Source organism: Nanorana parkeri, unplaced genomic scaffold (genome assembly GCF_000935625.1).
Source record: "Nanorana parkeri isolate BGI_ZX_2015 unplaced genomic scaffold, ASM93562v1 scaffold768, whole genome shotgun sequence".
Lineage (NCBI taxonomy): Eukaryota > Metazoa > Chordata > Amphibia > Anura > Dicroglossidae > Nanorana > Nanorana parkeri.
In genome coordinates this window covers 772,782-794,073 of record NW_017307036.1, presented here as the reverse complement: position 1 = coordinate 794,073, position 21,292 = coordinate 772,782, and the positions used below count along the sequence as shown (strand labels likewise).

The 21,292-nt window shown below is 42.9% G+C and overlaps 1 protein-coding gene across 1 annotated transcript in view; it reads left to right on the top strand.

Annotated features, from left to right (window-relative positions):
• Positions 1-21,292, top strand: part of IPO5 (importin 5) — a 40,941-nt gene that overhangs the window by 12,550 nt on the left and 7,099 nt on the right. Inside the window, exons 7-23 of the mRNA XM_018564647.1 lie at positions 4,611-4,733; positions 4,864-4,984; positions 5,071-5,158; positions 6,042-6,148; positions 7,078-7,202; positions 8,688-8,777; positions 9,059-9,232; positions 10,688-10,906; positions 11,350-11,433; positions 11,574-11,706; positions 12,194-12,315; positions 14,561-14,657; positions 14,875-15,023; positions 15,168-15,197; positions 16,385-16,496; positions 18,851-18,906; positions 19,794-19,916. Of these exons, the coding sequence (XP_018420149.1) occupies positions 4,611-4,733; positions 4,864-4,984; positions 5,071-5,158; positions 6,042-6,148; positions 7,078-7,202; positions 8,688-8,777; positions 9,059-9,232; positions 10,688-10,906; positions 11,350-11,433; positions 11,574-11,706; positions 12,194-12,315; positions 14,561-14,657; positions 14,875-15,023; positions 15,168-15,197; positions 16,385-16,496; positions 18,851-18,906; positions 19,794-19,916 (1,953 nt within the window). The remainder of the gene's footprint in view (positions 1-4,610; positions 4,734-4,863; positions 4,985-5,070; positions 5,159-6,041; positions 6,149-7,077; positions 7,203-8,687; positions 8,778-9,058; positions 9,233-10,687; positions 10,907-11,349; positions 11,434-11,573; positions 11,707-12,193; positions 12,316-14,560; positions 14,658-14,874; positions 15,024-15,167; positions 15,198-16,384; positions 16,497-18,850; positions 18,907-19,793; positions 19,917-21,292) is intronic.

Here is a 21,292-nt window from a genome sequence, read left to right as displayed (position 1 = left end):
TTTTTTTTTTTTTTTTTTTTTACCTGGTGATCCTGCAATAAACAGTTCCAATTCGAGCCCCCGGCTTTGTTTGTGGCCTTCTCGTAGGCCTCGGCCTCCATGTTTGGTGTGGGCGCGTGCGCCCTCGTCTTGACGTCACGTCCCGTGCGCCGCTTCCTTGTCCCTGTACTTGCGCGTCACCCGGCCGGATCGGTCTTTCTTGCTGGGTTGGGTGAGGACGCACTGGGAGTCAGTTACTGTAGGAGGGTCGTCTGCCTGCGGGGGAACTGTTGCTGGGGACAACTGCTGCGGGGGCGGTGCCTGCTGGGGACTCCCTTATTTGCCTGTGGCTCTAGTTTGGCATATATATTGCTGGGACATGGATTGTGGGGATGGACTGGCCGCAGTGCCCTGTGAGGGTTGCAGCCTCTCTTTAGGGACATCTCCCATGTCGCCCCTTTGCGCAGCCTGTGCTTCTGCGCCCCTTTCCCGGTCTCCCTTAGTGCCCGCGGGGTCTTTGGGTGGGGGGTCCGCTGGCGCAATGTTATCTTTGGAGGTTTTTTCCTCCACTAGGGACAGTTTTGTGTCCCGTATGGAGCGCACGCTGACGCAGCGCCCCCCACGGAAGCGCGCTTTGCCGGCCCCCTCCCCGGTCCTTTCTGGGGATTCTGAGGAAGAGGGGGAAATTTCTGCTGCGGCCGCGCAGCCCGACCAGGGGGACTCCTCTCAGGCGGAGTCTGGTAGTGACGCCGAGTCCGGGACCGCCCTTATGGTCCAGGAGCGCGAATTGGTGACGGCCTTGGTTTGCGCTGTGCGGGAAACGCTTAAAATTGAGGAGACTCCGAGCTCTTCGGCGCTCCCGCCGGTTCCTTTTGGGACGCACAGGAGTAGGCGTTCCACTAAGGTTTTCCCTTACGTTCCTTTTTTTGATGATTTTGTCTACAAGGAGTGGAAGCGCCCGAGCAAGTCGTTTACCGTTCCCAAACGCTTCTCGGTTCGTTATCCTTTTGAGGAGTCATTCCTGTCTAAGTGGTCTAGGTCCTCTCTGGTGGCGGATCTGGCGATCACCGCTCGGTCGTTGGAGGAGTTCGGCTGGCTCCTGAACTTCCAGAAGTCTTGCCTGGTACCGACCACTCGGTTGGGGTATCTGGGGTTGATTCTGGACTCCACCTCGGCGCGGGTTTTTCTACCCCCCGAGAAGCTTCTGAAGCTTCGCTCGCATGTGGCGCTGCTGCGGGCACGTCGGTGGTCTACTATCCGGTCTTGCATGTAGGTCCTGGGCCTCATGGTGGCTTCCTTCGAAGCGGTGCCTTACGCTCAGCATCACATGCGGGTTCTGCAGAGGCCCATCTTGTCGCTGGACCGGTTCAGTTGTCTCGAGAGGCGAGGGCCTCCCTGGTCTGGTGGCTTCAGTCTCCGTCCCTGGTGTTGGGCAAGCCCTTCCTTCCCATTCACTGGACAGTGGTCACCACGGATGCCAGCCTGTTGGGCTGGGGGGGCGTCCTGGACGTTTGGACGGCTCAGGGCCGTTGGTCGTCGGAGGAGTCTCAGCTTTCGATCAACGTGCTGGAACTTCGGGCGATCCCTCTCCCTTCATTGGACGGACCGTCTTCAGGGGCGGCCGGTCCAGGTTCAGTCGGACAACGCCACGGCCGTGGCTTACGTCAACCATCAGGGCGGCACAAGAAGTGTGGCCGCGGCTCGGGAAGTGGAAAGAATTCTATCCTGGGCGGAGGTGCATGTTCCGGCTCTCTCCGCCGTGTACATTCCGGGCGTGGACAATTGGCAGGCCGACTATCTCAGTCGCCAGTCAGTGGACCCGGGAGAATGGATGCTACATCCGGAGGGGTTTCACCAGCTCTGCCTTCGCTGGGGGTTCCTGGACGTGGATCTCGCCTCAATTGGCGGGTCGATCGGTTCAGGGCCAGACCCAGGATCCTTGGGCGTATGCGGTGGCGCCGTGGGATTGCTACGGTCTGATTTACGCGTTCCCTCCACTGTATCTGTTGCCGCGTGTTCTTCGCAGGGTCGCGGTGGAAGACGTCCCAGTCATCCTTGTGGCTCCGGATTGGCCGAGGAGGGCGTGGTACGCAGATGTGGTTCGGTTAGTGGCGGACGTCCCCTGGCGCCTGCCGCTCCGTCCGTATCTTCTATCTCAGGGTCCGGTGTTCCCTCCGTCTTTACCGTTGTTGGCTTTGACGGCTTGGCTGTTGAGAGCCAAGTGTTGAGGGATCGTGGTCTCTCGGATGCGGTTATCTCTACGATGTTGCGGGCTCGCAAGCCTGTGTCACGACGGATTTACCATCGAACGTGGAAGGCTTATTTTGTCTGGTGTGAGTCGGTGAGATTTCCGCCTCATTTGTTTTCCATTGCCAGGATCCTCGCTTTTTTGCAGCGGGGTGTGGATCAGGGTTTGGCCTTGAGTACAATCAAGGGCCAGATTTCGGCCTTGGCTGTCCTTCTTCAACGGCCGATTAGCCTCCAACGCTTTCGTTTGCACTTTTGTGCAGGGAGTTACACGTATCGTTCCCCCTGTTCGCTCCCCGTTGCCGCAGTTGGGATTTGAATCTGGTGCTCTGTGTTGCAGGAATCTCCCTTTGAGCCTCTGCGTGACATTCCGATTCTGACTCTATCTCAAAAGGTGGCCTTTTTAGTAGCGGTCACCTCGATCCGCAGGGTTTCGGAATTGGCGGCCCTCTCTTGCTCGTCCCCGTTGCTGGTCCTGCATCGGGACAAGGTGGTTCTGCGGCCTCGGCCGTCTTTCTTGCCAAAGGTATTTTCGGCTTTCCATCTCAATGAGGACATTGTCCTGCCTTCCTTGTGTCCGAAGCCTGTCCACAGGAAGGAGAAGGCGCTGAACTGTCTGGATGTGGTCCGCGCCATCCGTGTTTATCTGAGTGCTACGGCTGCGTTTCGGGAATCGTATTCCCTGTTTGTCGTTGCAGATGGCCCTCGGAAGGGCCGGGCTGCCTCGTCGGCCACCATCTCTCGATGGATTCGCGACACGGTCTCTCAGGCGTATGCTATTAAGGGGCGTGAGGGCCTTTTTCTGTTACGGCCCATTCTACAAGGGCTGTTTGGGCATCTTGGGCTTTTCGTCATGGTGCCTCCGTTTCTCAGGTCTGTAAGGCCGCGACTTGGTCTTCTGTTCACACCTTTGCCAAGTTTTATAAGGTGGATGTTTTGGCATCTGCGGATGCTGGTTTGGGGCGCAAAGTGTTGCAGGCGGCCGTTTGAGGGGATTTTTTTGTTTCGTTGGGTTTGTTGTTTCTGTTGGCCCACCCCTCTTTTTTGGTACTGCTCTGTGACGTCCCTACAGTACATGATCTCCGATCTGTTCCCTGTGTCCTTCAATGAACGGGAGAGAAAATAGGATTTTGGTACTCGCCTTAAGATCCTTTTCTCTCTGTTCATTGAAGGACACAGGGCCCGCCCCTCTGTGTGGGTGTGTACTCCTCTACTGCTTGTTACTAACTGGAGACTTGTCAGCAGGTGGGGGGCTTGGCCACCGGCAGGTGCCGCCCCTAGGCTGTAATTGGTCTTTAGTTTTGTGCCTAGCGTCCTTCTGCAGGTGGCGATATTACCTACAGTACATGATCTCCGATCTGTTCCCTGTGTCCTTCAATGAACGGAGAGAAAAGTATCTTACGGTGAGTACCAAAATCCAATTTTTCCTGAAAAATGAAAACTATGGGAACCACCATATCTAAGGACTTAGCTGCACTATATGAAATGTGTTTGGTGGTTTAGTTATCCTTTAAAAGTAAGGATTAGTAAATTGAAGATTGCTAGTTCATACAAACGATTATATGCCATCTGATTGAGGGAGACTGAAAAACTACTTAATCCTATTAGCCATGCAAAAAAATATTGTTTAGCTTATTTGGTTGACATTTAGTAAATCCCTATTTGCATTGGAAAGAGCTAAAACAGTATTTTTAAGGGATTGTCTGGTGTTTTTTGTATTTTTTTTATTTATTATTGAGGGCTAAAAGATTAATTTTCTTAGCCTGGTCAATATTGCATATGAATACTCTTGATATTTTATCAACCTTTAGGCCCCGTTCACATGTAGCGATTTCCGCCGCGATAGTGCGCATTTTTGCCGCGCGATATCTCGAGAAGTCGCCGGCTAATGATAGTCAATGGAGCTGTCTTAGCTCCATGTCGCTCATCGCGGTCGCAAGTCGCTTCTACAGGACCCTTTTTTCGGCGGATTTTGCTTTTTTCTATGGAGCCTAACGGAGAAGGTCGCTCTACCGTCGCTGGAACGTCGCCCCGAAAGTCGCGCTATCCCGGCCGCTGCAAAGGTATGTCGCTACATGTGAATGGGGCCTAAAACAAGTGAAGCTCTACACCTCTTTCCTACATGTTTAGCAGGTTAATCCTAACTTTGCTAATCAAAAAGCTCTCTCATGGGTGTACCCTGTATTAAATGTTTATAAGATGGTTTTATACAAATAGTAAAAAGCAGTCAAAAAGTATAATTTTTAAAGACCTCTTTTAAATAAAATTGATCCCTAAATTTAAGAGGTAAACTCCCTGTATGTAGTGCAATTTTAAAAAAGTGCAGTGACTTGATGTAATTGTATCTGTTGGCGTAGAACTTTTCCATTACTCTATTTTTGTAGGCTGTGAATGAGTCATGTTATCAGAATGAGGATTCTGTTCTGAAGTCACTTGTGGAAATTGCAGATACAGTCCCCAAATATTTGAGACCCCACCTGGAAGCAACTTTGCAGCTCAGCTTAAAGGTAGTAACATTCACGTCGTTTTTTGTTTCTTCTCTCTCCCCCCCCCCATTTGGAAATGCGTGTGTGTTTTTGTTTAATGCTGTGAGGTTTATTCTTCTTTTTTTTTTTTCTTTTTTTCTTTTTTATGTAGCTTTGTGCTGACACCAGCTTGGGCAACATGCAAAGACAGCTAGCACTTGAGGTTATTGTCACCCTCTCAGAGACAGCTGCTGCCATGTTGAGGAAACATACTAGTATTGTTGCTCAATCAAGTAAGTGTGTGTTGGGTGTGTGTATTATATAATATCTTTTTGGTCTTCTTTTTTTTTTTTTTACAAATTAAACATTTGACTTTTAGTACCCCAAATGCTAGCAATGATGGTGGACTTAGAAGATGATGAAGAATGGTCAAATGCAGATGAGTTGGAAGATGATGATTTTGACAGGTATTTATCTAGTATGCTGTTTCAAATTTGCGAACGGTAGTGTATTTTAATTCTAAAATTTTGGCTTTGTAGAATATTTTAACCACTTCCTGGCAATTTATTTTGCACACACACAGATAACAGCTTCAGACCCCCAAACAATTAGGTTTTCTGAAAGCAGAGGCCCTGTAGAATAAGACGGCAATCGCCTGCTGTTTAAAATGATACCAAGAACACAGTTTTTTTTTTTTTTTTTTTTTACAATGGGCGGTCCTGAAGCAGTTAATGGAACAATGCAAAAGCTCACCAGCACAAAACCCAACTAAGCTTTTTAAGCACCTCCAAGCCTTAAAAAAAAAAAGTTTGTTGCATACATTTTAATTTACAAAAATTACATGTACTTTCTGCATCAAGGAACCGCTAAAAATTGTGGGCCCTAACTCAAAACTATCAGTTCCAAGCTATGGAATATATAAAGCAATGCTTAAATTAAAAAGCGGCTTACCTGGAGGTAGCTCCAGTCTGAGTACTGAAACACGAGAAACACATCTTTGCCTGAGTCAGCTAAAGACCCTCCCCAGTGGGTTTCTGCACCATATTCAAAAAGCAACAATAGCGATCGCTCAGGTCAAACTCTAGCAAAAGAGTAGTACTAAAGTTCCCCACTACACTTTCCACTAAACTTGTTTTGAAAGGATATAAAACAAGTGGATATTTAGTGGAAAGTGTAGTGGGGAACTTTAGTTCCCATTGTTGCCGTATCTTGTATGGGGAAAAGAATTTGACATGTTTTATATCCTTTCATTTAATAAAAAGCAAGGCTGTCTAGACTTTTATGCTTTTTATTTGTTTGTCTTTCTTGAATTGAGAAACCAATTACATTTTTTTTCCCCATTTCTTCTAGCAATGCTGTAGCTGGTGAAAGTGCCTTGGACAGAATGGCTTGTGGTTTGGGTGGAAAAATTGTTCTCCCCATGATTAAGGAACATATCATGCAAATGCTTCAAAACTGTAAGTGGTTTTCATAGGTTATAACGAACACAGGTTATTTAGTAAGCTTTGTTTGCTGTATTATGTTGTGGGACTTCCAATTTAATCATTCTGCTCTGTTGTATTTTTTATTTTTTTTGTAAACCATTAAATCGGGTGATTAGTGTTGTGAATAGGCTTTTGACATCGCAAAATAAAAAGTTGGGCTTGTTTTTATCTGCAATTTCAAAATGTGCATTTTCACTTTAGGCTGCTCATACATAACAATATAATACATTCTATCTGCAGTTTTTACCAAAATCTATCAAGTTTTATGGAGCATCTAAATGTTCTGCTTAGTTGTAAGCACTCACTGGCAGGGTCCTCCTTACCATCTTGTCTTGATTTGTAATGTCTTCCTTATATTGTAAAGGACTGCACAAACTGTTGGTGATTTATATAAATCCTGTATAATATACGTTTATAACCAGTCATGTAAGCTCTCACTAGAGTCTTGTATAGGCCTTCCTGATTGGATGGAAGGTTTAGGTAATCAGAATTGGTAAGTTTAGAGGAAGTTGTGCGCTCATACTGTAGATTTTAGATATGCCGTGTTGAATGCAAAAAGGGATTCAAAGGCTCGTGCTCTTTACATAGAACTCTCCCTTGGCAAAAGTAGAATATAATGTGTAGCTACAGCCTAAACACCACCAAGCATTTGGGCTGTCACCTTGCAGTGCCTTTACCACCAATAACTGACTTCAGCTTAAAATCTTAAGTGAATCAGCCTTGCACAATGGAGTGGTTATCTTAAACATAAGTGCACTTCAAAAGAAAATCTGTCTTGAGAGACATATGTATGCTCCCATTGCTGACTCCTTCTGAAATGCTAGACAACTGGTTGTAATACTGATGTTTTGGCCTCTATTGAACCACTCATTAATTACCTATTTTATCTATTTTCCCTACAGCTAACTGGAAGTACAGACATGCTGGTCTAATGGCATTATCAGCCATTGGAGAGGGCTGTCACCAGCAAATGGAGACCATCCTAAATGAGATGGTCAACTTTGTGTTACTCTTTCTTCAAGACCCTGTAAGTATGAAATATTGTCTAGTTAATAAAAGGCAAGTGATTGTGCTTGGGACAGTTTCATTAGATGGATGTGTTTAGTAAGCATCTAACAGTTTAAGCCTGTGTAATGGTTATGGGGAATAGCAACTGTTCCCCTCAAAATAGTTGTGCAAAAGCATATAATGATGTAATGTAGATGGTAGCATTGGAAGACAACAGACTAACCACTTGCTGTCTGGGGCATTTACTTACGATTTGCACACACATGATAAAATAAACATTTTTGGCTAGAAAACAGCTTAAAACCCCCAAACAGTTATATATGTTCTCAAAGCAGAGGCCCTGCTAGTTGCAATTTTTTTATGTCGCACGGTTTTTATAAATTATCTAAATTAAAATTTAGTGCAGAGAAACATAATATAATACCCAATTTTCTGGTAAAATATGAAAGACTGGGTCATGCTAGGTAAATAGAAAAGAAAATAGACACCAGCACTCCAATAGCAAATAGATTACGTCTATTTATTGACGTACATCAAAAGCAGTGTAACACACTTAGTGTGACGTTTCGGGGTCACACGGGAACCCCTTCAGGCAAACAAGCCTTGTTTTGCCTGATTAAGTGGCTCCTGTGTGACCCTGAAACGTCACACTAAGTGTGTTACACTGCTTTTGATGTACGTCAATAAATAGACGTAATCTATTTGCTATTGGAGTGCTGGTGTCTATTTCTTTTCTGCATTACTTTGATGGTGGCCATCCGTCGACTACTGAGCACCCGGGATACTTTGATGGACGTGCGGTCAGGAGTGCAATGGGTACATGGATTGTAGTCTGTTGTATGCCTGGTAAATAGACACCAAACATGTCAAGCCTTAAAATTTATGTTCGCCTGTGAAGCCACAAAAAATTAAATACCCAATATTTCCCATAGGGAATGCTTTTACCACTCATCAGTTTAGTACCAACAGTGATTGATGGCCCTAGAATGATTTGCTCTCACTCCGACGTTCGCGGCGATATGTTAACGAAGTGCAATTATCGTTTTTGGCACTGATTTGTGTTTGGGGGGAGAGGGGGCTTAAAAAAAAAAAGTGATGTAATATACATCACTTCCGTGTCCAGTGGTTCAAGGCGAGATCAGCAGCTGGAAACCGCTGAATCTTTCTCTGATAATTGCAGGGAGACGCGCCGCTCCCGGGCACCGCATGGGGACAGCGGTGCCCAAGGAAGCAAGTAGTGAGGAGGGCGCCGCACGGTACAAACGATCCAGCGGCTCTATAGCGGCCGGATCGGTTGAACAGTAACGGCAATCGTTTGCTGTTTAAAAACGATACCAGCCGTGTTCTTGTTTTAACCACTTCTGCGGGTCGCCGTCTAAACGTATTGCGGCAAGGAAGTGGTTAACAAGCACTGAGTTTTGAGTGAGTCAATAAATAACCAACCAATTTGTAAGATAGCATCAACATTTTTATACATTTGATTAAGGGTTGTTTTTGTTTTTAGCATCCGAGAGTACGGTATGCAGCATGTAATGCAATTGGTCAGATGGCTACAGACTTTGCCCCTGCCTTCCAGAAGAAGTTTCATGAAAAGGTATATAAACCTATATATTCATTCTTGTGCATCTACAGTTATGTTGACTTTGATAGCCAAGCAAGTTTTTTTGCCCTCTTTCAGTGAGTATCAAATGTAGTGAGGCTACAACTTTGCAGAGTAATATAAGTAATACAAAGCTCAGCATTTTGTGTTTTCTCGGAGCCAATGATTCTACTGTATTAGGCAACAGAAGTACTTAGAAAGCAATATACATTCAAAAAATGTGATTGCACATGTCACAATCTTCTACACATAACGAATATTTTTCTTTTCTAAAGGTGATTGCGAGCCTGCTGCAGACCATGGAAGATCAATCTAATTCTCGTGTCCAGGCCCATGCAGCTGCCGCCCTTATCAACTTTACTGAAGACTGTCCCAAATCATTACTTGTTCCTTACCTAGATAATCTGGTTAAACACTTGCATTCCACTATGGTCATCAAATTGCAGGAGGTATGATTTGGTTGTTCATAAACTGGTCTTTACCTATTTTAATGCTTATTTGTACATTTCCAACACTAGTTTAAAGCAAAACTAAACTCTGGTGTCTAGGGCTTTTGCCATAATGTGCGTGCATGCATGCATGCACTGCAGTCATATTTGCCTGTCAAAGTGCCCTCCTTCAATGCTGAGATGGCCGCAGTCTCCTTTGTCGCCTTTCATCTCTGCCGCCATCCTTACCTAGCCTACTAAGTTTGGCATCTTCAACTGACTTAATTAGCCTTTCCATGATTACTTAACTCCCTTACACATGTGCAGGAGTTATTTCATCCTGGCACCAAATGTATGCTGAGAATGTTCTTAGCTGCGCATGTGCAACTTGGTGTATATTCAAAAGAAACATTGATGTGGAGCTTATTCTGCAATAAATATCTACCTGCCAGCAAAGCGTGTATGGGCTTTTTAAGGCCATACTGTAATCCAGTTATGCTCCATCACAAAGCCTAAAGAGCACCGAGGTTACCTCATCTGAATGCTACTGATTCTTCATTCTCTAATCAAAAAAATCTTTAAAACGTGAGGTGACCAGACTGGTTTTATAGAGGTATGGTCAACCACCTGGTTATGTAGTGGGTCAGGGATGGGTGGAGGTGCTGTACACTGAAACCAAAAATCTTATAGAAGATAAAGCCTCTTTCAACTGTGTATAGCTGTTGCCTATGCAACAATAAAGTAAACCTGTTTTGACCACCTACTAGGGCAGGTGGAAATATCTGTATGTTAGCTGTGTGCCGTCGTGCTGCTGCTCTTGCGGTCATTGGACATTGAGTACCATGTTGCATGAATGAGTAATTTTCATTCCAACCATTACAGCACTGAAAATGGCTTGGGCAGAAAGGGGGTGTAACATGATGCTCTTGAAGTTAAGGAATACATGGGGCCTGCCTTTCCCGACACCTCCTCTTTAAAATGCTAGTTGCTGGTTATTATGCACATCCAGTGTTTTTAATACTTTGATTTCTGGTCTGAAACAAGTATGAACTGATAAGATTCTGGCTTGTCTCCAGCTTTTCTAATTTACGTGCGTTTTTCAGGAGGTTGTCAGTAGCCTATTTCTCTCATGGCAGGTTTACATTAAAAGCCCAACTCAAGCCAAAACTTTTGTTTTGGATAAAACCGAAAAAGGTAAGAGGATGGTCAAGAATTGGAACTACTGACAATGTTTGTGTCTTTCTGTCCTGACAACCACCTCCCCCATTTTTTATTCTTTTTTTTTTTACTGGGTACCAGACTTGGAAGAGAGGGAGATTTCTTTAATGGGGCCGCCTACATTTTTACTTTTCTGCACTCTATCCTAATCCATAAAAATTGCCGGTTTTCTAAAAATTGCCCATGAAAAGATTAGTGTTTCCAATCAAAAAGAAATGCCCTTTTATTTATTTTTTCATCTGTTTTTTTTTTCTCCAGCTAATTCAGAAGGGGACAAAGCTGGTCCTGGAACAAGTTGTGACTTCAATAGCCTCTGTTGCAGACGCTGCGGAAGAAAAGTTTGTCCCCTACTATGATTTGTTTATGCCGTCCTTGAAACACATTGTGGAAAATGCAGTACAGAAAGAACTTCGGCTTCTCAGGGGGAAGACTATTGAATGCATCAGTCTTATCGGGCTGGCTGTAGGTAAAGAAAAGGTACGTGGCCGGAAATGGCCCTACAGATCAGGTATACAGTGTTTCTGTGCCCGGGAGCCACTGGTGTGTCACACATTGCATGCAACCAGCCTGTAAAAATCAATGACCGGTTTGGATGAGCCCACAGCTTTACAGTATCTGCACAAATTCCATTGTTTACATGTGTAACAGGACTTGGACCCCGTCTGCATTTAGGACCGTCCGTAAGTCCCGGTACCTATGCAACAATCGGATTCACATGTAAACCATTACAGCCGCATCAATTTCTACAAGCTGGCTGCTCAAATCTGTATAGCAATTTCTAGCTGTGTACATAAGGCCTAATGTTCATGGTAACCTAAACCCAGGTGGATTTGTGGCATTGGTCAAGTAACTCTTTAGTTTTGTTGACATGGAAAAGACCAAGTATGAATTCTTCAGTGTACTTGTTGTTGTTCTTTCAGTTCATGCAAGATGCATCGGATGTGATGCAGCTTCTGCTAAAAACTCAGACTGACTTCAGTGAATTGGAAGATGATGATCCTCAGGTGTGTGCACAAAATTTAACATCAAATTTCATTATGATTTACAACACAACCTTTAAATTTGGTGATGTCCTTCTGTGTTCTGAGTTATTTGAGTCTGCAGGATTTTATTTACGATTTTACTTATAACTTTGTTTTTCAAGATTTCATACATGATCTCTGCTTGGGCACGAATGTGTAAGATTCTTGGGAAGGAGTTCCAGCAATACCTTCCTGTGGTCATGGGTCCTCTTATGAAAACTGCATCAATTAAACCTGAGGTTGCTCTCCTTGACAGTAAGTTGCATTTACATATGTTTCCATTACCATCTTTAAGTATGTAGATGCTGTGTAAATGAGCATTTACTTTGGCCTTTCAAAAACAGGGCTTATCGGTTTATGATATGCTTTGAGCTTGAATGTTGAACGGACATGTTCTGCCACCCTAAGGTGATGGTATAGAAAATGTTTGAGTAGTTATCTACTTTGCATGTACTACTTGCATTAAACAATAGCTGCTAGTATTGCTAGACTTCTCATTTGTGTAGAGCTCACAGCAAAAGTACGGTAATACTGAAGTATTCTTGAATGCAGCTTTTAGGATGAATTAAAGAAAAGGCAAAAAAGATTAGAGAATAAACTGGTTATTGAAACTACCCCAACAACCTGGCAAGGTTCTGCAGAATTATTTTGATATTGTAGGCCCACATGTAGGAAAAGATAAAATGACACATTGTGGAAATTGCTTTAACGTTCACCAATTATTTTTTCATCCTCCACACAGCTCAAGACATGGAAAGTATGGGTGATGATGATGGATGGGAATTTGTTAACTTGGGAGATCAACAAAGTTTTGGGATTAAAACTGCAGGTCTTGAAGAAAAAGCAACTGCATGTCAGATGTTGGTGAGTATTAATGCTTTTAATTATTAGTACGGAATAAGTTATCAAGAAAAGCATTTTTGCATATGCAGGTGCTCACCATTTCACAGCTTTCTGACTTTACAGATATATGGTGGCACAAAGGGGGACTTTAAAGCCTGGTCACTGCAGATTAGCGTCCACTGTTCTGTGCTGGAAGTGTACTCGCAGTGTGCTCCTAGCACAGTAAAGGTGGCCATACACCTTACAGTTCGATTTTCTTTCGCCCCATCATCGAACCCCCGTTTGATTTCCGCTTGAATACCCCATCATGCAGATTTTGATTATTGTTCTTTATCAATACTAACAGACTTTTTTTTTTCAGTACGGAAACGGCAATCTATTTCTGTACAATCCGAAAAGTTTTCTAACTTGCATGGTAGATGAAATTCTGACAGTTGTACAGTAAAGGTGCCCATACACCTTACAATTATCTGCAGATTTTCTGTGGTCAGATGGAAAAGGTGCAACAGATTGGCCCAGGTAGAGTTTACTCCATCCACACAGTGTAGTGTAGATGGAGGAATCTGTTGCACCTTTTCCATCTGACCACAGAAAATCTGCAGATAATTGTAAGGTGTATGGCCAGCTTTATTGTGATCATTCACGTCCCATCAGCTGGCTGATTATGGTATGAAAACCTGATCATTTGTTTTCAAACGATAATCGCAGGGTGTATGGGCACCTCGAGTGAGCTGTAACAAACATCTCCCGATCACTCTTTACATGTGATCTCTGTAATTGTCTGGCTTCCTTTAAGGAGAACTATGGGGTCAGGGCTTTTCCCCATAGTTCTCCTTAGGGTAACGTGAGGACACAAACTAGCGTCCTGCCGTTACCCTAAGCTCAGTATGGAAAGTATGGGTGATGATGACATCGATGTCGAGATCCGCCCAGCTGCGCGAGTGACAGCTGGCTCTGCCTATCTAGAGGCAGAGCCAGCTGTACCCGCCCCCTCCCCCGTCTGTTCCGCCAGTCAGCGCTGGCAGAGGGGGGAATCCAGCCACTCCCTTGTCACGGCAGAGAGCCGTAACAGGATCGAGAGGTGAGCGAACGCCGGTATATGTTCGCTCACCTCCTGATCTACTAAGCCGACCTGTGACAGTCTCATTGTCACAGGTCGGCAAGAACTATGAGGTGAGTGAAAAGCACTCGCCTCATAGTTCTCCTTTTAAGTATATTGTAAAGGTCTGGTAGCTAGGTGTTAGATTAATTGTTTTAGCGTCCTCACTTGTTTCACATGTTACAAATATACTTAAACCACATTGCTGCTGGAGCAATATTTACATTTTTTTTGCACTTGTTAAAATCTACGTTTTTGTTAGAAAATGACCTAAAACTCCAAAATGTTTTCTGAAAACAGAGTCCCTTGTAGAATAAGAGATGGTAGTTACATTTTTGTGTGGCACTATATTTGCAGAATGATTTAGCAAATCCTGTATTGTAAATAATTGATCAGGTAGCTCTACAGTTGTCCAGTTCACTTTTAGGCCTCATTCACACAGCTAACTGTCGGGCCCGTTCAGATCTGTGCGGCGCGCACGGCCGTATCAGGCCGCTCCCGGGAAGGACAGGTGCTGCATGTGATTGTACGCAGCAGCCTGATCTTCTCTATGGCAGTATGACGTCGTACGCTCACCCGTACTGCACATTCGTGCAGGTGTCTGTGGCTCGGACGCAGACAGGATCCATCCTGTCTGCGTACGGGTACAGACACCTGCACCCGCACGAATGTGCAGTTCGGGAGAGCATACGACGGTGTACTCCCGTAGAGAACAGGTTGCTGTGTACAATCACACGCAGCACCTGTCCTTCCCGGGAGCGGCCTGATACGGCCGTGCACGCCGCACTGATCTGTACGGGCCGACAGCTGTGTGAATGAGGCCTTAGTCAATAACCAATAGAATATTGTGAGTAAAGCTGCCCGTAGACATTGGGAAGGTCATAAGTGTATCCACAATTAGATAATCCTTCAGAAAAAAGGATTAGAAGAGTGCAGCACAGACAAGCAACCTTCAATGGGGCTGAGGCTTATGTGCAGGGAGACGGTGCTTTCTAACCTATCCAGTCAGTCATTTCGGCCATTTTCTGACAGATTAGAAAACGCTCTTTTATCTCTGGGTTTTCAAATAGTGCGGCATACTTGTGTTTTAATGACTACCTAGTTGTCTAGGTACTGTGACATGAAATGTTAATTTTCCAGCTCTAAACTGCATTTGTGTTGTTTTAGGTTTGCTATGCAAAAGAGCTAAAAGAAGGATTTGTAGAATATACAGAGCAAGTTGTAAAACTGATGGTCCCGTTGCTGAAATTTTACTTTCATGATGATATCCTTTTTTTAAACTTTAATTGTTATCCTCCTTTGTCTTCATACTGCAAGACAACTGAGATTCTTGACCAATTTATATACTTCTTGCAAACTGTAGTGAAATGACATTTGTATGGGGTTTTTTTTATATTTAATTGTTTTTTAAACGTACAAACAATACAGTTGTACTGCATACAAAAGTTTTCAGAATTTGTTTCTCCATAACTTTATCAAACGTGTCAGAGTTGCTGCAGCAGAATCCATGCCACTGCTATTGGAATGTGCCAGGGTGCGTGGCCCTGACTATCTGACACAAATGTGGCTTTTCATGTGCGATGCTCTAATCAAAGGAATAGGAACAGAGCCTGATTCGGACGTGCTTTCTGTTTTTTTTTTTTTTTTTTTCTTTTTTTCTGTTCACATGAAAGGCTGAACACTCTAGAGACCTTGGTGCAAAGTTTCATGTTTTTTAAAAGATAAATATGAATTGGCAGCAATTTGATTTATAGGGACAATCTCCAAAACAGAGTTACTTGTTTCAGGTCAGTATTTTGCTAAGGTTACATTCACACTAGTTGTGATTTTAGATGTGTTTATATGCATTTTATAAAGCTTTCCTAAACACATATGCAGCTAATGATTTCCAATGGATCTATAAATAATAGTCAGGTGCATCCGATTTAAAAAAGACGTTGCTAGTAGACAATGGGCATGGGAAAAAAAAAATCTAATTTCGGTCAGATGGAGGCACAGGTGGAAACACTGGTATACGCTAATGCAGAAGGATTCCTATAGTCAAGCCATCTATTCCATATTGGGTCATTTATCAAGAGTACATCTATGCTGCTACATGCTTTTCTCAAAAAAATTAAACTGTTCCGTTCTTCAATCCAATCCCCCATTGAAGGTGCAGTTTCAGATATCCAGTTTAAGACCAACACTCGTCAAGTATTGTCACTGCTATATGAGTAGACAAGTCTAGAGTAGAGGAGTAACCCTCCTCCCCAAGATACAGGTTAATGGAGTAACAGGGATAGAGATTCCATAAGTTACCAAGAACCTCAGTCCAGTATCTCACCAAATTTCGGGTAGCGCCATAGTAATAGCTAGACCACATTTTACACACTTGGCATCTTCAATTTAATTCCAAGTTTAAAAAGAAACTTAGGAGTACGATAAGTTCTATTTAAGATGAACAACTGTGTAAAACGATGGAGGCAGACGGAGACCATCCGTGTCGTCCCCAGTATCTTCTCCCACTCCACATCCTCCAAAGACCCAATATCCACTTCCCAATCTCATGGAATATTAACATAGAAACCTGAACAGCAAGTGTGCGCACAGTTGAGCTATCACCCATTTAATTTTGGTTCCCTGAAAAAGCAAATCTGAGTCCAGTGGGGCACATAAGACTCTCGTGTACCAGGGTGAACATGTAGGGCATTATGCAGTTGAAGGTATTGGTAAAAAATGGTTTAGGGGGAAGAGTATTCACATTGCAGATATTCAAAATAGCAGGTTACTATTCCCATGTAAATGTGAGGGGGAGGAAATGCCTACCCGTTTCCAGTCTAGGCACCATAGCTCCCATATTCTTAATTGACTTTAAGTCACCTACTTAATTGTATCTGTTCATTTTGAGCCAGTCAGATTTAAACTGCAAAGATAGCTGATTTATTACAAATCACTTTGACATTGTCGGCAAGTATTTCTGCTTTAAAAATGACTGCTGTGTTTTTGTTTTAGTGCATTGAGGTTATGGGAGATGGATGTTTAAACAACGAACACTTTGAAGAACTTGAAGGGATTCTGAAAAGCAAATTAGAAGAGCATTTTAAAAATCAAGAATTGAGACAAGGTAGAATTTCAGATTTAAAAAAAAAATTGTTAAAGTAATCTCCCAAGATGGAATTCATGAACCTGGAATGTTCATAGCTAATGTTTGCACGGTTTAGCAAAGCAGTTTGTTTTAAACGTCTTGCTTTGTTTTTAACTACTTCAGAACCACCCACCATCAAACGTCCTGTCCTGAAGTAGTTTATACCAAGAACGCAGCCATGTTCTTGGTATGGTTTTAAAAAGCCAGCAATAACTCTTTAGATACAAGCGATCCGGCTGCTATATAGCTGCCAGATCGCTTGTAGGGTGCGGTGGAATGTGTGCCTCTGCTGGCTACCCTGCATGGCAGATCTCCTCGCAAGCTTCTAGCTGCTGATCTCTCCTCTGATCACTGGACCCGGAAGTGATGTGTATTACATCACTTCTGGTGTCACTGTTTACATTCTCTGGCTCCTGCAGCCAGGAGGGAGATGCTGGTGAAGCAGATTGCTGCTTCATCTGCCTCTTTGGGGGTCTCTAGGTGACATTAGGGGTCTGACAGATCCCTGATGTCTTCATAAAGAGGCCCCTATGTGATGGCAATTAAAGTTAAGTGTAAAAAAAGAAAACAATTGTCACATACCAAAAAAATTCAAATGTAAACACGAGTCGGGTGCGCCTACGTTGAAAAACGAAAATTGCACCACACATGTTACATATCGCTGCAAACGTTGGGAAATTTGGGGTATTCTAGTTTTTTGCAGTTAGTTTCACGGCAAACTCAATTTTTAAGACTTGGCATGTTTGGTATCCATTGACCTGACCCCATCTTTTTTTATTTTACCAAAATATTGAGTATTAGGGCTGCAACTATTTTCATAATTGATTTAGTTGGCTGATTATTTTTTCGCTTATTCATAAATGTATTTTACATTTTTAATGTAATAAGTCATGTTGCTTATTAAATGTAACTATTACATTTTACTATTTAATGGATGTACGCTGTATATTCTTTCTGCATAACCCATCCCTAGCATTTGTCACAGGTAAAACTTGTGCAGGAAGGAAAACATTACCAAGTGGACTTCTCTCCTGGACTCCTCCCATGCGCGATTTCTGGGGGGGATCCAATTGGCTGCATGCTGACGCGTGGATTCATATGCGTGAGCCGATTGGCTAGAGATTAACATTTTTCATTTCACCTACTTGAGCACGGGTGGTGTGCAGTTTCACAGGCTTCAGGGCCGGATCACATAATCCCCCCCACCCAGAATGCGTGGCGCAGCAATGCCCACGGTCAAGTGCGATCGCAAAAAATAGTGAATGGTGTTGCCATCCCCCCTCCTGCCCCAGAACGCAGGAAGGCTTCCACTCTGCAATCCAGTAACACAATACGTAACGCATAATACAAGCACAGCACAGATACAGCACATATTACGCACTACTTTCACTGGCTGCACATGGCTACTCAGCCCGTTCACTATGAATAGCCCATAGAGAAGGAGGCGGCTGAGACATGGGGGAGGCGACAGTCCCCGAACAGCCCCTCCATCCACTATGATCATGGAGGAGGAGTCCGCAGGTCCTTGGGCAGTGCCAGAACAGTCTGAGCGTCAGGGTGCAAACAGCCCAACTAATTGAGTGACCAACTAAATGATGATGAAAATTGACAACAATTTTCATTATTGACTATCGACTTTATCGCTTTAGTTGTTTCAGCACTAGGTATTCTGTTTACTGCGCACTAAATTTCATTTTGGTGTACTTTATACTAAAAAATACTGGTTTGATTACTTTTTGCGCAAATACCTTCTGACATAAATTGCAACTAGCATTTTTTTATTCTGTAGGGCCTCTGCTTTGAGGTAACATGTAATTGTTTAGATGTTTTAAGCTGTTTTCCAGCCAAAAATTCAGATTTTTATTGTTTGCAAATATTAAGAAATTGCTGTGGACGGCCAGTGGTTAATACATGTTATACCTTGATTAGTGTTTTGTTACTTTAATGTTTAGATTCCTGCCAAAGCAATTTGTTTGGGTTGTGCAATTCAATAAGCATTTCGGAATGTAGCACCATACCAACTGTATGGAGATGAGCATCCATACATGAGCAAGTGACCTCTTACTTTGCACATGGAGGGCAAAATAAGGTTCCCCTAACAGCCCTGGCAAGAGGCATATATTCTTTTCCCTTGTTTCTGTGCTGCTGTGTTCGACTTCTGGGAGCAAAGTGAAATACCTGCCATTTACGTGTATGATGGAGCATGTGACTTGCTCGTTACCATGTGACGTTTTTTCCAACAGATCTTTCTCTATGATTTCTAATCAATGTATTGAATACATTTTAAGTCTCATTTTACAGTACATTTTAATATATTTATTTTGCCACTTTAGCAAAAAGACAAGATGAAGACTATGATGAGGAAGTGGAGGAGTCATTGCAAGATGAGGTAGATTTTAATTCTGTACTGTTTTTGTTTTTTTAGAAATGAAGTGGAAATTGAAAGACCTATATAAGGCACCTTTCTAGACATTTTTGTAATGAGAACTAAGACCCTTACATTTGAGTCCACTGTATCTAGAGGAATTATAGGCAAACCACACTAAATATGCCAGTAAAACTTTAATAGTAGTAATGCATTTAATATAATGATGCATTGGGTAGCATCTGCTATTTGTACTAAGCAGCAAGAATGGAGATGCGTTTGACTCCAGAACCCATCATTTTTATTTATTTTTATGTGATGTGCATGTAAAGATGTTTGAAATGGAGTTATGAATACTGAAAAATGGCCTGGATGGGAAGGGGGTTTAACACCGCAGATGTCAACTGGTTAAATGTATTTATTTTGTCAGCCATTGTAAAACGTTAAATGTAAAACTTAAAGGATAGGTGCTACTTGTGTGTCTATTAAGTTTGGTTAACCTGAAAAGTGCATTGTACTTTTTCTTTATCTAGGTTAAGCCCTGTATACTTCTGCCCCATGAGGGCATTTCTTTGGCATGACTGCTACATGTCTGCCTTTTGGTTTTATGAATTGCATTGATGCACTTTGCTACATTTTTAGGGTGATTTCTATCAATCAGGATGTCTTATCACACATGCATAGACAGAGTATATTCTCCTATAATAAGCGTATTAAGCTGTTCATTTCAGTGAATATATAAAGTTTGTGGTTTTAGCCATATAATCCAATATTATACTGCCTTTATAGAGATGGCGGTTTTTGAAGAATATCACGCAGACACCCTCTTAATCTTTAATAAGCTGTGTTCTTAAATGAGGTAAAGTGAAACTTGCCTCAACTGATTTTTCTCTTAACTTTTATTTTAACAGGATGACAGTGATGTTTATATTTTGACTAAAGTCGCGGATATTTTGCACTCAATATTCAGCAGCTACAAGGAAAAGGTGTTGCCGTGGTTTGAACAGTTGCTGCCGTTAATTGTTAATTTGATTGTAAGTAATTTATTGTGTTAACAAGTTATGGCTCTTTTTTTTCTTCGCAGCCCACCCCTATTTGTGTAGCTGTGAATACCTGCTGTCGGTATGACTGCTAAGGTCCATGCAGCTATGAGCAGCAAAAACAGTTCCTTGGTGGTGTCTGCTGAAATGTAAACAAATAGTGATGCAATAGACTTAATTCACAAACCTGTTTTTTCTCCTTGTTTTGGTATGATTTCCTCGCTACACACTTTTTTAGATCTCCATTCGCAAACACACAACACGGTTTTAGTCAGCTCTGTGGTATTTTACCACTACTACTACTATAATATTACTGTTAGCCTTATGAAAAAATCAGTGTAAAAAGTCAATTCACAAAGATTAGTACATAGATTATCACCCTTTAAAATAACACCAGTTTAAGACTGGTGATAACTGTGAGTTCCAGTAGCTATCTATGGAGAAGAAAAGAAAAAGGAACTGTTAGAGGTGGTGATAAAAACACTTGATTAATAAATATAAACTATTGATGACCAAATAGGGCTTTTGATAAATTAATGTTCACGTCACATAAAAAAAAGATTATGCATCTTGGTGACATTTGTTTGTGAATTGATTATTTTTAGGAAAATGTCTTGAGAGAAGTAGTGATGTTATAATTATCAATCTTAGTGAATCGAGCCTAATCAGTTTGCAAGTCTAAGAGAAACTAAATGCCCTGATCTGTTCTTACATCAATTGCCAAGGAAGCTTAGCTTGCCAGTTCACGAAATTGAGTAACATGCCCATGTGTGTTAATATACTGCAGTGCCCATCAATGGTGCCCCATTACACCTGCATTGCAATACAAAAAAAAAGCAGGTACAGTTTTATGTCTGCTATGTTGCACTAGTTAATGCAGTGGATGTTAACCTGCAATATTTTCTTTTTTTTTCTTTAACATCGCAGCTGGTGTTTTCTGTTTGCAGCTTTTACCCCTCCCCCTTTCCCAATCACTTATAAGCCTTGTATCCATTTTGTAAGAATCTTGTCCAGAAGCGCTACATTCGCACTTTGGATCTGACCATGACCTGCTTTAACAAGGAGCTTACTATTGTGCTAGAGGACGCGTCTTTAAACACCCAATGAGTAGTTCGAAGCCCCTTCTAGAGCCCTGTACTTTTGCCAACAACGTCTGACTGGTCAAAATCCCTTTAACCACCTCCGGGCCGGCCGTAGTAAAAAAATGGCCGGCCCGAGCTCTCTAGATCTGAGCGGGCGTCTTTAGACGTCCGCTCAGACACGCCCCCACCCCCGCGCGCGAGCGGGAAATGGCCGAAATTTAAAAACAGGCAGCGATGCCTGTCACCATACAAGCGATCCGCCGGCTCACGTGTATGGGGTGCCGATCG